This window comes from Procambarus clarkii, chromosome 82 (genome assembly GCF_040958095.1).
Source record: "Procambarus clarkii isolate CNS0578487 chromosome 82, FALCON_Pclarkii_2.0, whole genome shotgun sequence".
NCBI lineage: Eukaryota > Metazoa > Arthropoda > Malacostraca > Decapoda > Cambaridae > Procambarus > Procambarus clarkii.
In genome coordinates this window covers 16,153,065-16,169,771 of record NC_091231.1, presented here as the reverse complement: position 1 = coordinate 16,169,771, position 16,707 = coordinate 16,153,065, and the positions used below count along the sequence as shown (strand labels likewise).

The 16,707-nt window shown below is 46.5% G+C and overlaps 1 protein-coding gene across 5 annotated transcripts in view; it reads right to left on the bottom strand.

Moving 5' to 3' along the window:
• Window positions 1-16,707, bottom strand: part of LOC123764442 (D-beta-hydroxybutyrate dehydrogenase, mitochondrial) — a 66,019-nt gene that overhangs the window by 26,906 nt on the left and 22,406 nt on the right. For 4 of the 5 annotated variants that reach the window (XM_069316131.1, XM_069316133.1, XM_069316132.1 and 1 more), the window contains exons 2-4: window positions 11,620-11,813; window positions 5,237-5,320; window positions 1,392-1,554 (exon numbers count right to left, since the gene is read on the bottom strand). In XM_069316131.1, the coding sequence (XP_069172232.1) occupies window positions 1,392-1,554; window positions 5,237-5,320; window positions 11,620-11,784 (412 nt within the window). In that variant the 5' untranslated portion in view covers window positions 11,785-11,813. The remainder of the gene's footprint in view (window positions 1-1,391; window positions 1,555-5,236; window positions 5,321-11,619; window positions 11,814-16,707) is intronic. The other variant, XM_069316134.1, reaches the window with a different exon arrangement.

Genomic DNA, 16,707 nt, shown 5'->3' with positions numbered 1-16,707 from the left:
CCGGACATAATGAGGTGATAGCCGAGGCTATTTGAACCACCCCACCGCCGGCACTCTGATAGTAATCTTGGGCATAGCATTTTACCAAATCACCTCATTCTTTGGGGCACACGTGAGGAACACAAATGCAAACAAGCCTGAATGGTCCCCAGGACAATATGCAACTGAAAACTCACACCCCAGAAGTGACTCAAACCCATACTCCCAGGAGCAACGCAACTGGTATGTACAAGACGCCTTAATCCACTTGACCATCACGACCGGACATAATGAGGTGATAGCCGAGGCTATTTGAACCACCCCACCGCCGGCACTCTGATAGTAATCTTGGGCATAGCATTTTACCAAATCACCTCATTTTTTGGGGCACACGTGAGGAACACAAATGCGAACAAGCCTGAATGGTCCCCAGGACAATATGCAACTGAAAACTCACACCCCAGAAGTGACTCGAACCCATACTCCCAGGAGCAACGCAACTGGTATGTACAAGACGCCTTAATCCACTTGACCATCACGACCGGACATAATGAGGTGATAGCCGAGGCTATTTGAACCACCCCACCGCCGGCACTCGGATAATAATCTTGGGCATTTGGGTGAAATTTTACATTGGTGCTGTTTAATAGAAAGTTCCTTTTTATTCTGACCTCAAACCAAGCGTTTACTGTAGGTACGCTGATATCATATTCTTGCAGTTACCTGACACTGAGCGCTTACTAAACCTTAAGAAACCCTTCGAGCAAAGTTATGTGCTAAGTTTCCCATACGAGTAGGAGAATGAAGGTAAGGTAAAGTAGATATCTGACTATTATTATTATTCCTCTGATATCGGAAATTATCAGACTAAATCACTAAGCTATTACGACTATATAGTGCATGGAAGGGATAAAGAGATAAGGGTTTAGTTTAACAAGAAGGAAAGTAATGGTGCCCAACCACTTGGATGGTTGGGAGTTGAACTTCGTCCTGCAAGAATCAAGAGAGCCGCTCTACCATCCTGTCCAGGAAGATCATCTGCCTTTCCTAGATGCAACAGCGCTTGCCTACATCTATCCAAACTCAGCCATGTACAGAAGTTCAGAATATCTTGCCTATGAACACAGTGCTCAACATAAAAAAAGTCGGAGATAAGGGAGAGTAATTGGCTTGCTTAACACCAAGAGATCACTCCCTATTCTATTCCATACATATCTGATTACATGAATTAATGCGAGTTGATTATCACTTTTAAAGAATACATAACATTGTTTTAAAAGAATTGTAACTTACTTGTGTATAGTTTTTAATTTGTGAAATATAGTATCCTAGTATTTAGATATGTTTATTCACTTAGTTACAAAGTAAAACTTTCACACATGAGGCACTTGCAACATGGCCTACTCTCTTACCTCCCTCGGGCAATAGGCTTTTGACTTCTTCGGCAGCCTTGTCCAGCTGCTCCTGGCTGGTGACGTCCATCTGCAGGACGTGGAGGCGGCGGGATCCCTCTTGTCTGAGGATCTTAGCGCCCTCCCCATCAGCCTGCAGGCACCCAGCAAACACCCGGAATCCCTGCAGGAAGGGAGGTTGAAGTGCAGGATGACAGCTGTAGATACATCAGGTAGACATCCTCCAGGAGAACACTTGATGTGCCCTCCTTGAGGACCCACCAGGAGGACACAGCAGGTACATACACCAGGCTGAAACACCAACTACGAATATTCTTTATATATCTTATGTTCTTCCTTGCTTGGGAAGGAAGCTGATAAAGGATCTCTCCACAGTTCATTATATATATATAATTGGCCTAACTAACACCACTTACAATGGTAACTTTTCACTAGAGTATTCCTTAGCATGTTTGGAGGCACTTGGAACGTGAATAAGTTTGGGAAGACATATACAGAATGTAATGCTAGTGCGAAGAGAGGCGAGGTGTTAATCTGTCGATATGACAAGGTAATCATATTCTAATTTTTCATTGGTCGGTTGGGACAATGTGTATGATTAAGATTGGACTTTTCCTGGTCGTATAGAAGACCTCTCTTCGGGACGGTCTATGTATATGTTGCGTAATATACCTAAATGTATGTTGCTGTTGTGACTGATCTGTATTTCCCTTATTTCAGCTATAAGAGTCATACTTCCCTGATCTGAAAATACTTTGAGGCATAGTGAAGAATTTGGATGCTTTAGAAGAGGAGCCTGAGTTGACAGTTGGCGCCTAATTAAGGTTTTGCGAATAGCTTTATGCTTTGCTGCCAGGAAAATATGGGGGTGCGAGGTGAGCTTTCCCGCCAGAGGCATGGACGGAATACATTGTGGCAGCTGTGCCAGCCGTCTGTTGAGTGGTCAGCCCCAGGTTCGCGGCATCGTTGACCGATGGCATGGCGCCTAGGGCATGAATAAGTAGGTCGGAGGGGCGTCAGCGGCACGAGGCGGGAAGCAGTGCAATAGCTTCGCCAGTTAGTGACGTCAGAGAGAGGAGGTGCGCTCGAGAGCTCGCTAGTATGGGAGACACAGAGACCTCGGGAGGGATTCACTCAGCAACAATTACCAATAATAACGATGAGGAAGGCTTGTAATCTCAAGGGAAGCAGTTGAGGAAGTGCTTTGCTGGTGGGAAGAGGCCACCAGGAGCCGAAGGCTGACAAGAACTGCGGTCGTGTGGCAGCTGAGCAGCATTGGGAGGGGCCGTGTGCCGGGTCCTGTGGGACACTAGCAGGGGTAGCTGAGTGAAGCTGGGGAAAAGACAGTCCGACACTACTGAGACGTAAGAGCACTGTCAACGAGATTACTGGGAGGATGCAGCCTGTTCAGTAGTGAGGGAAAAAGCCGGGAGCACTACCAGCCTGAAGTGATTGTGTTCCTGGAGGAGGAGCTGCAGAGAGAAAGAAAAATGGAGAGGACGAGCCAGCCTGTGGATCGACGAGGGCCTACGACTAGACGAACTACTGTCATTGCTGAACAAAACTACGAGCGACAGGATCTCGTCTGTCATTGTGATGTGCAACCCACGGCTGATTTGTAGTGGAAATGTTAAGGTAGATAATGTTTCCCTCCTCAATGTCACTTGAGTTAGGTGGAGACTCTCTCATAGGCAATTATGTTTATTTTATGTTAGGAGATCTTCAGATTTATATAAATATATTTATATATAGGCTGAAAGAATGAAATTGACTCGGGAGAAGGCGTGTATTTCTGTGTGTATTAACATCTGGTTCTTGGATGATAGTATCCCTAGCTGGTTCCCAAGACTCCTTCCTGGAGGACATCAGAAAAATCCAAGAGCAAGGTGCAATTTTAGGCCTAACCCTGAACCCTTCTAAATGTGGAAATAATATGTTCCAACCAGGGCATCATAGAGAGAATAGAGGGTGTTCTGCCATTTATCCATATAACTAAACCTGAAAACAGCACACTCTTTCAACCCCTTCCCTGGGGATGAAAGCCATCGATGAGGTCCTTGATAAGAAAATCACCGACCATAAGAGGATGAATGCCTGTCCCTCACAAGATTAACCTACTTTCTTTGGTGTTCCCCATCTTTCAGTAACCAAAAATTAGGTGATTATGAACTGTTTCTGGAATCAATGATAGTAAAAGCCCTCAACCTCTCTCTTGATGACCTACAGTAGAAAAAAAGCCTCTCTTTCCATAAGAATTGGGGGCCTCGGAGTTCGAACAGCATCGCAAATTGCTGGACCAGCCTTCCTGCCCTCCACCTTGGCATCTGACAACCTTGTGAAGGAAATGGTACCTACCTATTTATATCAGCTGCCAGGCGTACATAATCCCAATTTTTTACGCTGTGCCACCGAGTAGGCCTCTCGTGCAGGCCCATCACCTCAACCTTCACCCTCAAAAGCCCACAAGCAATCCAGCAGGGATGGCCCCATTGTAGACCACGTTGCTGCAGAGTGCCTGGGTGCTGCAACAACACAACACGACATTGCTCGCCTCACAGCAGTAGCAGCACCACATGCAGGGGATTTCCTGTTAGCAACCACAATGTCGGCAACTGGCACACGTCTCACACAACACGCCCTCCGAATTGCTGTGGCCCTCCACCTTGCTGCCGAAATCTACACCAAATCAAGATGTATTTGCGGCGAGATGGTGGCTGACAGGTACGGCCACCATGGCCTACTCTGCCAAAGCACAGGGGGGGGGGGGATGACACTTGAGGCACAGTGAAGTTAACGACATCATCAGTAGGAGCCTCAGCACAACTGGATGCCCAGCTGAAAGAGAGCCCCATTACCTAACGCCCCATAACTCTGATGTCCTTATTGGTCACCCAGATAATATCACAGTGAGCCCCTGGAAGAATTTCAAGCAGTTGGTATGGGACTACACTTGTGTATCAATCCTGGCTAACACCTACATTGGCTTCAGTGTTGCACAACCAGGTGGCGCTGCCACTCGCAGGGAATCAGCTAAATCTCGTAAGTACAGAGAACTGGATCACCTTTACAATTTTTTCCCCATTGCTTCTGAGACACTCGGCGGACAATTTTGGATGGTGGTGGCCTTGAGAGTTTTCAAAGGTGACAATAGTGTTGCTATTTTTTTACCGGAACGGCAGAAGTTTATTCACTTGTTTAAACCTGTATTGATATCATTAAATAAACACCACATTACTTTTACCAGTGGTTGGCTTTACCTCTCCATCTCCTTTGTGGTTAAAACGATTTTTGGATTGTTGCACACCATATTCTTGCGCGAACTGCTGTACTGGGAAATATATGAATTATCACTTCAGTGTACTAAGCTGCGTGTGATAATTACTCAGTTGGCAACTTGCTAAAGATATATTATATATAGGAAGTCAGAGTGATTTTTACTAGTGGGAAAGCTTGGTCGTGGGACCCGAGCTTCCGTGTCATCCAACACGATATATAAGGAAGCCTTGGGGGGGGTGGAGCTTACTTCACTCGCTACGGGTGCAAGTCTGCGTGTAGAAAATGAACCCAAACTCGTAGAGGACTGAGGTTCTCCCGGGGTGTTCAGAGGTGTCCAGTGCAAGGGAGGGAGCTAAGACCCGCCACACTGTTTATCAACAAGTTAAGTGCACTCTCCCTTTTGCTGTTTTTCTACAATTACTGTAATGTTGAAACCACCCAACGATGGTAATATGTTGTTTAGGAATTTCAAATCAATTTTTTTTAATTTGAGATTAATTAATAGGACAATATGAACACTTGTGAGACGACCTTGTTCATCTCAACCTCAGTAAAGATGCGTCACTAACCAGTTTGTCGAGTTGGAGAGCCAGAGCATGGCCGAAGCCTCTGTCACAGCCCGTCACCACCACATACTTCCCCACTGCTGGTTCCTGCAACATTACAATTGCGAAAGTTAACACATTAACATTTGTTTTACACCACACAGTAAATGTTTATTTATATAATTCTGATTGATTACAAGAATAGAGAAACGACAGTAGGCCCTACTGTCCCATATGAGGCACCTCCTATTTAAATCCATCCAAACTCATTCATCCCATCCTTCTGTTTAGACAGTACCTATAGTAACCATGTATCCCATTGTATAGTGATGTATATTGATGCAATGTATATTGATGCAATGGACAATTAGAAAGTAGAATTTGGTACTTTTAAATTTTGGACAAACTATCCATCCTAGGCCTAATACCCGGTATTTAAGACCAAATATAGTATATATATGTCCTTTACTAGGCCGAGAAATATTTAAGTTTGATTTTTTTTAATATTTTTCTGGACTCAATAAAGAGAATAGTAGCAAATTCTGCTAAGTGTCCATTATGTCAATATATTTACCATGGACAACGTGGTTACAAAATGTATTATCTAAACAGGAGGATGAGTTGTAACTTATTCATATATATTCATATATATATAATTTAAATTATAAACATATGTTTACAATTTAAACATATGTTGTTGAATATGACCGAAAAGGCAAGATTAATAATTCTAACACGAATTTTTTCAATATTTATTATGTTTTTCTCCACTGTCAGTGGTAATGGAAATATAAATTCTTCAAATTTCATTTTTATTAATAGTCTGATGCCTAGAAGCGTTTCGTTAGGGCTTCTTTCATTCTCAAAGACTTGTTTACAATTAACACCACTTATGAGACACTAAGTTCCACTGGGGCTGCCGAGCGGTGCGGACGTGTCGTTTGCCCGCTCCGGCAGGTTTGGGGTGGTTGCTGTTTTCGCCAGCAGGGGGTGTGGGTGTCTCTACCCTCCCTGCTGTTCCTGGTGGTGGTGTTTACGATGGGCTGCCCTATTCCGGCTGTCGTGCGGCTAAACTCCATAGGATTGGAGTTTACTTGCCGTGCTGGTTAGCCGTTGGTGGACTTAGTCTTGAGTGACATGCTTCGTGTCCCGGTACAGGATGTGTATGGTGTAGAGCTGGTAACTGCTCGCCATGTCGTCATTAAGTTTGTGGGGGAGGCGGGGTACCGTGTGTTTCTCCGGAAGTACGAGGGACGTACTTTGCAGCTGCAGGACGGCGCAGGGTCTGTGACTATTTCAGACCGTAGTGGAGCTGTAACTTATGTCAGTGTGCATGGCGCCCCCATGGAGTTTCCTGAGGATCTCCTCCGGTGTTTCTTCCAGAGGTACGGCTCCGGCATCAGTGTGCGGATGAACTCGCTATCGTCTGGCACATATTCCGGTGTGAAGACCAACATTCGGACCCTCGGGATGCGGCTGCGGTCGGACATTCCGTCCTCTATCCGGCTGTTGGGGGTACTACGTGCGGGTGTTCTATGCCCGGCAACCCCGCACTTGCTTCCGGTGTGGATTGTTGGGGCATCAGGCTGCCGGGTGTACTGCTGATCCGGTTGCTCCTGTGAACTTGTTCCGTGAGGAGGATTTCCTGCCGCTCCCTTTGGAGGGGGACTCCGGGGGTGAGGAGGTGAGCGTCCCGTTCGCTGCTGAGGCTCTTCCAGCGTCACCCGACATTCCCCCGGTTGTCGCAGACCCACCTCTGGGTGTTGCGGTGCCGTCGGATGTTCCTCCTGACCGTGTCTCTGGCCCTGCCGTTCCCGTGGACCTTCCTGGTGATCCCTGTGGAGCGTCGCCGTCTGCTTCCTCGTCTTCGGCTGTGGAACCTGGCCCTGCGTCCTCCCCTCGGGTCCCTCCTGTGCTGGGTGCTGGGGTGGCTGCGGAGCCTCCTACTGTGTGTGGTCCGGTTTCCCCTGTGGTAGAGGCTGCTGCCGTTATGCGTCGGGCGTCGGTTCGTCCGGCTGGTGGTGCCCGTGTTTCTGGGTCTGTTTCTGGCTCTGACGATATTCGGCCGGAGCCCAAACGTTCCAGGCGTTCGTCGTCTGCCTGGGCCGATGTTGGGGATTTTAGTGACTGTGGATCCTCGGATGTGGACGGTGTGGGTCCGAATGCGCAGTTGGCTCCACGGTTAGAGGAGGTGGAGGTCCATGTGTCTGCTGGTGACGGTTGCTGTGTCGCACGTGCGCCTTATGCTCCTCCACCGGAGGGCTCTCCGCGGTGGGGGGTGGTGGCTTCCGCTGCCAGGGATGGTGGGGATGCTGGTGCAGGGCGTGGCCTGGTGGTGACTTTGCGGAAGGATCCACGCCGATCGGATTCCCGGCTGTCGTCCGACGGTGTGCCCGTAGCTGCTGATGCCCCTGTGGTGGTGCCCTCTGTGCGGGTCTGTGCTCGGAAGATGTGCATTGGGCACCTGGGGGACGTGTTGCTGGAGTCTGTGTTGCCGCAGAGTCACTGGAGGAGGATTGCTACGTTACTATTGTACGAGGAGCCGCGGAACTTTAGTAACGAGCCTGTCTTCGTGTGGGAGCGTGTGCCAATCACTCGCCTCCGGCGTAATACCATTTGGATCCCCTGTTTGTGGATATTTGTTGCCAGGGTTCCGGATGAGATGGCGTCCCCGGTGGATGGTCTCGACGCTTGGCGGTGGTTGCTCTGGGAGGCGTTTCATGTCCGGTTCCCTAGGTATTTATTTCCGGACAAGTATGTCTCTTGATTTCCTGACTTCTGTGTTTCCTCTTGTCCTGTGTGCCCTTATGGCTGCTTGTTTGCCCTTGTGTAGTTTGTGCTCGTGCCTCCCCCTTTTTTGGGGCGTAGCAGGTAGTTTGGTGTGAGTTTTTCTTCGTGTATTCATTTATTGTGATATTTCTTTGCCCTATGTGTTATATTCCTGCTGAATGTGTTGTGTTTGTTTGTTATATATTGTGATTTTTTTGTGTATTTACATGTTGTTCATAATGTTGTGCGTTGTTGTCGGTCCTTCCAGCCGGTGTGATTGTCTTGTTTTGTTTTTTCTTGCTAAATGCTTTATAATGTTACTATGTTTTATTGTTTTCTTTGCTGTGCTTGCCTGTTCCTTGATGTTCCTTGATAGAGCCCTGTTGTTTATGCACTGTTATGGTGCCTGGAAAGAGACATTATTGTCTTGTCTATATACTGATTCTTTGGGGCTTACAGTCCCCAGGTGGGCATTTAAAGGCATAGACGACGTTGGTTTCGTTCAAAGCGTTTTGCTTGGTGTCTGGGGAGTTTTTCATGAGTAGATTGGCCTTTTTTGGCTTTATAATAAATTAGCAATTGTATTTTCTGAATTTTGTCTGTAGGGATAACGTTTCTATCAACAATATCTTTCAGAACCTTTTCCTCCGTTTTATGAGCCGTCGAAAAGAAGTTCCTGGAAAATAGTCTAACAGGGGGTACAAGTGTTGTGTTGGTTGACTCTTCAGAGGTTGCATGGCGTTTCACTTTTCTTTTTATGATGTCTTCAACGAAACTGCTAGAAAAGCCGTTGCCGAAGAACTCTGTAGGGTGAGGCAGGTACTAGTCAACAACAGCTTCTCTAACGGTTTCGTTGGAGTAGTTTCCTAAGTATGTTTTATGGTATGTCAAGAGGAGTACAAGCCGGATCACGATACACAGTGATTCTACATCCAATGAGGCTCTTATCCCTGTGGCCCGTGTTTCCTGCAGTAAGTCAACAAATTCCTTTGGAGACTTCAGGCTGAAAGCACAGGGTACATAGGAAGTCAGCAAGCCGTTGAGTCGCTTAGCCAGTCTGAATGTAGGTGTGGGTATCTGGCTGATGATTGGCCAAAGTGGGTTTCCAGGTTTGTGGTTCTTGACATTTCCATACACATACCCAGGTTTGTATTCCCGGGAATTGGGAATACAAACCTGGGCATGCGTATGGAAATGAATATAATGTGAACCAGCCTGAATGGTCCCCAGGCATATATGCAACCGAAAACTCACTCCCCAGAAGTGACTGAAACCAATACTGCCAGGAACACTATGGAACTGGTGTACAGGACACCTTAACTATTCGATCATCACGACCGTTCAAAAGATGATGGCTACCATCATCTTTTGAACGGTCGTGATGGTCGAGTGGTTAAAGTACAAATGATGATAATATATACATATTAAATAAGATACATATATACATGGCATAGTTCTTGACCCTGAACGATATATATTGAATCATCAGATAAAAATAAACATATATATGGAAAATATCCACACAGACTGGTCTACACTAAACTGACAGCTCTACACATAATAGTCCTGCAGCAACCTGCACTGACTTTGCAGCTTCCTGCTATATTATGGGGTATTCATGCCCGTGCCACCTTTTGGGTGGCTTAATCTTTATCAATCGTCTTCCTGCTATAAATGTGTTCCTATGGTGTAATACATTCACACTCACGTCCTCAGTCTTGCCCTCCCCATAGATTAATAATTAACGTCATTAACAGCGTGCCTCACGCAACTGGCTTCCCTCACCTAGCAGGCGCTTGGGACATCAACAGCTGTACCTGATTTCACATCAGAACAGTTGCTTAGCACCAAACATAATTATGAGTACTCACATTATACTGGTCTCCTTCCCACCCTGGGCCCAAGACGCCATTCTGCATCTAGTTATTGCCCGAGATTGACGTAATCTTTACTTAGTCGGCCAACTAAGTAGAGGGTCCCGTCGGCAATATCATCGAAGTGCTCCTTATCGTCTCGAAACATCGACATGTGTCCACAGGGAATGTAGCAGAATCCGGGAACTTGTCGTGTATGCTTGATTGAGTTAATCAGGGGTACATATGGGACCGGTAGAGTAAGCGTGGGACTGGCGAAACCGAGGCAAAGGAACCAATTTGGAGCATCTGTGTTTACTCATAACATAGGTCATCATCTGTTCTCTTGCTTAATTCACTTTGCAGTGAAGATATCTGGGAAAACTCAGTAGTGTTAACAGGAGTTTTCCAGCAGAGATTCGTGGAAATTTTGGTCCAAGTGTTGGACATTGTCGTTCGCCGTGTTTGCCGCCATTTCGTGAAAGCACGCTGCTTTGCCTTGAGGGAGGGACGGAGCCAGCACGTAAGGGCACGTACGGACTGTTCTGAGCCATGATATACTACACCCCCAGGCCACTCCTAGCCCAAGCTGCGTCATCTTGGGAAGGTGGACGCCGCTGCTCTTCGAGACTACAATGCTTCGGCTTCATGTGTACATGTGGCAGGATGCTTGTTTATGTGGGTCTGGTTAATTGAGTGAGCACCTTTGTGTTGAATTGGTGGCAGGTGAACGGGAAGTGTGGTTTGCGCGAGATACACCTAATTAAACGTCTTGTCAGTCAAGTGAAGGCTGGAACTGAGTGTATGTGTGCAGACTTGATGTGTGTTTGGTCACACGGGAGAAACATATTCAGCTTGCTATTAAAGTCGGACAGGTGTGGGTCGCCCAAGTGTATTATACTCCATACTGGTGTGGGGTTATGTGTTGATTACATTTCTATGTATGTAAATGTGTATGCCATTTCCCCGTGTCCACATGTGAAGTTCATTTCAAAAGTCCAGTTCCGGTCATCATATTGTCGTAGTGTAACAAACTTTTACAAAACTTTTCTTGCATAGGATATTGTGAAGTGTTACCAGTGTGAGTTTATATACAAGTGTATTGTGTGTTCCTGGGCTGTGACAAGTGTAATTTATAAATATACGTGACTGCCAGGTATACTGTAACTTGGTGGACGTGTGGTGAAGAACGATTGACGCCGCTGTCGATTGTGACAGCTCTGTTGGGTAGCGTAAATTCATGAGAGTAATTATCGATCCGTGGGATTGCTAATCACTAGCTCAAGTTGATTAGGAGGGTCATTATCTCCTGAGTGTTCCACATATAGCGTTTAATAGCAGAGAGCTACAGGTGAGGTCAGTGGGTACGATATATAAATTACATTGTCACGAAGCCGAGTGTGTTATTACTGTGTTTTTTCAGTAATTGTCATTGCAGTGGGCTGTAATTGTTTGGGCAGTGATTCAATGGTGTTTTATTAAATTACTGGGTGTTGTGATTTACGTGTTGTGGGTGAGCTCGTCAGTGAGACGAGTGCTTGGTATAAATTCGAGTTTCATCGAAGTCAGTGGATTCAGTGAGAGTTAATTGAGTAGAGGAATTAACGTTACACCAAGGGAAAATCAATTGCTTGGATTGCCTGAAGCATAGTTTTTATATAGGAAGAATTTTTCTTACAGAAACATTTATTTTATTCATCCTTTAAGAAAATATCCTAAAAGCATCATTATATTTGAATAATTGTATGTTAGTTAAAGTTTCTGACATAAGGAGGAGAAACTGACCTTCATGTCAGCTGTGTACAGGTAGACGGCAGCAGTGATGAGCCAGAGTGTAGTGAAGGCCAGGAGGCAGGACACTATGCCCAGAGCACTGAGCACAGTGGCCAGTAGGGCGCTCACTCCTCCCCAGAACTCCACCCGAACCACCTTGTCCAGAGTCCACAACATCCTTGACAGTTTCTGCGGAGCCCCACTCTCTGTAAATCAACATCAGATTTTATAACTCTCCATAGGAGTAATTATATTAAAGAGAAAGAGACATAGTTAAGGACATACAGAGAGAGACCTAGTGCCCATACGTCCAGCCAGACTAACTTAATGTCACCATGTGAGCGTGTAACACTAGCATTTTCACCAATTTATGTCAGATATCCGTTTCAGACAGAGAAGGAGACAGACAGACAAAGAAAGCATGATGGATGTCACCTATGTTTAAGTAAACAAAATTGTACTGTGTGAACCAGCTCTGGCGCTGTTTAACTGCTGACTTTTTTTTTTTTACATGTAACACATGCAATATAAATACAATAAAAACAATAAAAAGTACATTAGAAAACATAAACAAAACAAAATAAACCACCAGCCAGAAGGGCCGACAGCACAGGCCAACAAAGTACAAACACGAGACATGCAGGAGCAAACATCAAAAGAGAAAACAATGTCAAAACAAGCAAGCACAGTAACATTATAAAACATAACAGTATACAACAAAACAAACATCAAGAAGTATAACATGAAACATAACAAGAAAAGCACAATAAACAACAAACAAAACAAAAATAACAAACAAGCACAACATGTAATGCAATAATAAGACACCAGTGCAAGGTACATTCACAGAAACAAGACATGAATAAAAACACTCACACCAAACCAACCGCCTCGCAACAAACAAAGGGAGAGGCCAAAATATACAATAATAAGAAACAAACAATCCATGCAATATAGAAAACAAAACATAGGAACACACAGAACAACAAACAAGCACTGGCCTGAAGGACCGAGAACAAAACACATGATAAAGGACATCACGAAATAGAACAAGGAAATCGCACAACACAGTCTAGCAATGCATAAATAGAACACACATGGCAAAATAATAACACAAAAGTAAATACATGAATAAAAACGCCCTCACCAAAACTCCGGCCTCGCAACAAAGAAGGGAGCGGCACGTGCACAGAATACAATAGGGCAAACAAAAGGCCATAGGGGCACACAACACTACAGGAACATGAAATCAGCTGACATATTTGCCCGGGAACAAGGCCCGGGGGAACCGCGCATGGAACGCCTCCCAAAGCACCCACCTCCCCCAAGAGTCTTGACCGTCCACTGGGGACGCCATGGTATCCGGAACCCCGGCAACAAACACCTGCAAACAGGGAACCCAGACGGTGTCACTCCGGAGGCGAGCTACCGCCACCCTACTCTATATACTGGGAACCCGCCCATCAAGACAGCTCTCTGGTCTTTCAGACAGCAGGATCTCGGCAACCACGACCTTTAGAGCCTCAAGTCGCAACCCCTCAGGAGAGAGCCGTTCAGAGGGCACCACCACAGGGGCACCAGCGGCCACAGGCACACCACCAGACGACTGCAGGGAACCAGGGCGGTGCGCATCCTTTCGTAAAGTCACCACCAGGCCACGCCCAGCACCAGCATCCGCACCATCCCTGGCAGCGAAAGCCACCACACCCCACTGCGGAGAGCCCCCTGGCGAGAAATGAACAGAAGGCACACCCGAGACATGGGGATCAGCACCAGCAGGCACAGGAACCTCCGCCACCACCACCCACGGAGACAATGACGCATTCGGATCCATGCAGTCAACACCTGAAAACCCACAGTCACTGAAGTCCCCAACATCGGCCCAGGCAGTAGACGAACGCCTGGAACGCTTGGGCTCCGGCTGGATATCGTCAGAGCCGGAAGCGTACCCAGAAACACGGGCACCACTAGCAGGACGAACCGACGCCCGACACAGAACGGCAGCAGCCTCTACCACAGGGGGAACCGGACCACACACAGCAGTTGGCTCCGCAGCCACCCCAGCACCCAGCACAGTAGGGACGCGAGGCAAGGATGCAGGGCCAGGTCCAGCAGCTGAAGATGAGAAAGCAGATGACGACGCCCCACAGGGAGTACCAGGAAGACCCACGGAAGCAGCAGGGCCAGAGACAGGAGCAGGAGACACATCCAACGGCACAGCAACAGCCGAAGGAGGGCCGGCGACAACCGGGGGAACAACGGGCGACACTGGGGGATCCTCAGCAGCGAACGGGACGCTCACCTCCTCACCCCCCGGAGTCCTCCTCCAGAGGGAGCGGCGGGAAATCTTCTTCATGGAACAGATTCACGGGAGCGACCGGATCAGCAGTACACCTGGCAGCCTGATGCCCCAACAAGCCACACTGGAAACAAGTACGGGGTTGTCGGGCATAAAACACCCGCACGTAGTACCCAAACAGCTGGACAGATGACGGAATGTCCGAACTCAGTCGTATCCCGAGGGTCCGAATGTTGGTCTTCACACCCGAATACGTGCCAGACGATAGCGAGTTCATCCACACACTGACGACGGAGCCATATCTCTGGAAGAAACACCGGAGGAGATCCTCAGGAAACTCCATGGAGGCGCCATGGACACTTACATATGTCACAGCACCACAACGGTCCGAAATGGTCACAGACCCGGTGCCGTCCTGCAGCTGCAAAGTACGCCCCTCGTACCTCCGGAGAAAACCACGGTACACTGCCTCACCCACAAACTTGATGAAGACACGGCGAGCAGTGACCAGTTCGACACCATATACGTCCTGGACCGGGACTCTGAGCATGTCACTCAAGACCAAGTCCACCAGCGGGTAACCAGCACGGCCAGTAAACGCCAAACCTATGGAGTTTACTCTCACGACAGCTGGAATATGGCTGCCCATCGCAAACACGCCAAGTCCCCACCACTAGGAACAGCAGGGAGGGTAGAGACACCCACACCCCCTGCCGGCGAAAATGGCAACTACACCAAAACTGCCGGAGCGGGCAAACGACACGTCCACACCGCACGGCAGCTCAGGTGAGACTCCTAATTGCTGACTTAGAAGGTAACGGCATAAGAGCAGACACAAGACGGTAGCACATTTTTATACCTAAGACAAAAAAGAAATTGCGACCTAATGGCATGCCGTCTAGATCATGTTGTTAGGGAGAAATTAGCTTGCATTGGATTGTTCATAAAAGGAGCTAGAGAAAGACAAATGATAGGAATGGAGAGAAACTGCTGCGTGCATGACAAAGATGCGACCCCTCCCAGTAGCTCCAGGGGTAGTTGCCAGACACCTGAGGCCAACTGTTTACTATTTTGTGAGTGTTAACAACCAGAGATTGTTGCCAAGCACTGTCATAAGTTAATATGTTTTCCTGTCCCTTTAACAATGATATTAATATTCCAAGTTTTGTTATAATAGTGAAATCAGAACAACCACCCACATCCCCTAGCAGGTTGTAGTGAGGGAAACACTGTAAACCTACTAGTGATATGGCACTTTTTATTTAAAAAAAGTGGATTTATTGCTGTTTGTTATAAATGTAAATATTTATTCGTAGGTTAATTGTCAACATTTCTAATAGCTGGTCAAAGCAATTAAGTTATTTTCAAGTTGGTAAAAGCTTTCTGATTTTTATAGGTTGATAAATAATTGCTGGTCAAAGGTATTTTTTGCTTTATGCTGGTCAAAGCTTGTACTTTTAATGTGTGCACAAAGTTGGTCAAAGCTTGTGGTTGACAGGTAATAATTTGTGAATAAATACATTGTAATATCCTGTTTAACTATTGTCATGTTCACAGAAAACGGTACCATCCGTTTTCTATGTGCGGTGGCTCAGACGCCAAGAGAGGTAAACAAGAGCGTACAGGACGCCCGCCAAGCTTGGTAGCTACTAGTCATGTGATCTTTTATAAGTATTAAAGTCAGTAACCAAGCAATGGCTTTATATCAACCCTACAACCAAGACTTCCTCAGCAACACACAAACACCACATTGGTGACGAGGATGAACTGTGAACGCAGGTATTTGTTCAACTTAAAACACAAGGAGAACATGCTGTCTCGCCCCCGGAGGAGGGAAGTCGTGCTGTCTGTGAGCACCATACCCGATGCTGCGTGCTAACCAATGCTGTGTGTTAACCGATGCTGTGTGCTAACCAATGCTATGTGCTACCCAAGCTGTGCTGACTGAAGCTGAGTACTGAGGAATCTGCCGACGCTGTGTACGAAACGACGCTTTGATGCTGTATACAAAACCTGATGTTTTGTGTACGAAACACGCTCCGTGCTACAATTCTTCACGCTGTGAACTGAATGCTGTGTCAACTGCTGACAACTGCTGTACCAACTGCTGACAACTGCTGTACCAACTGCTGTACCAACTGCTGCCAACTGCTGTACCAACTGCTGCCAACTGCTGTACCAACTGCTAACAACTGCTGTGCCAACTGCTGTGCTGCTGTGAGTAGGAACAACACATGTACACAAGGGCTAGGTAAGACATCAGTTGCTGGTGTATTGTGCACTGCTGTGAACTTTTGCATTAAAATGCTTGTGTGCTTTGCAAAATTAAAGTAATTACAGTGAATTCTTGACTAACATATACAGTGCAGTAAGTGTTCAGTATTCTGAGGAACATTTTAAGTGATAAGTTTACTTTTATACAGAAAAAAATGGCAAATATACCTCAGTTTCCTGCATTTCATCCTGACTGTGACCAGACAAACCTGTCACAGAGGTGGACCAAATGGCTTAAAAGGTTTGAAAATTTGTTGATAGTTTCTGACATCAAAAGTGCTGAAAGAAAGCGTGCCTTTCTACCTCATTATGCAGGTGATCGAGTTTGTGACATCTTTGACACACCGAAAGACACTGGTAGTGCCAAAGATTATGACACTGCCAAAGCCAAATTAACTGAACATTTCAAACCAAGGCAAAATACTGCAATGGAAATTATGCATTTCAGGAGAGCCACACACGTCTGCAGGGTTTAGCAGCCCATAGTGAGTTTGCTGATGTTGACAAAGAAATCAAACATCAAATAA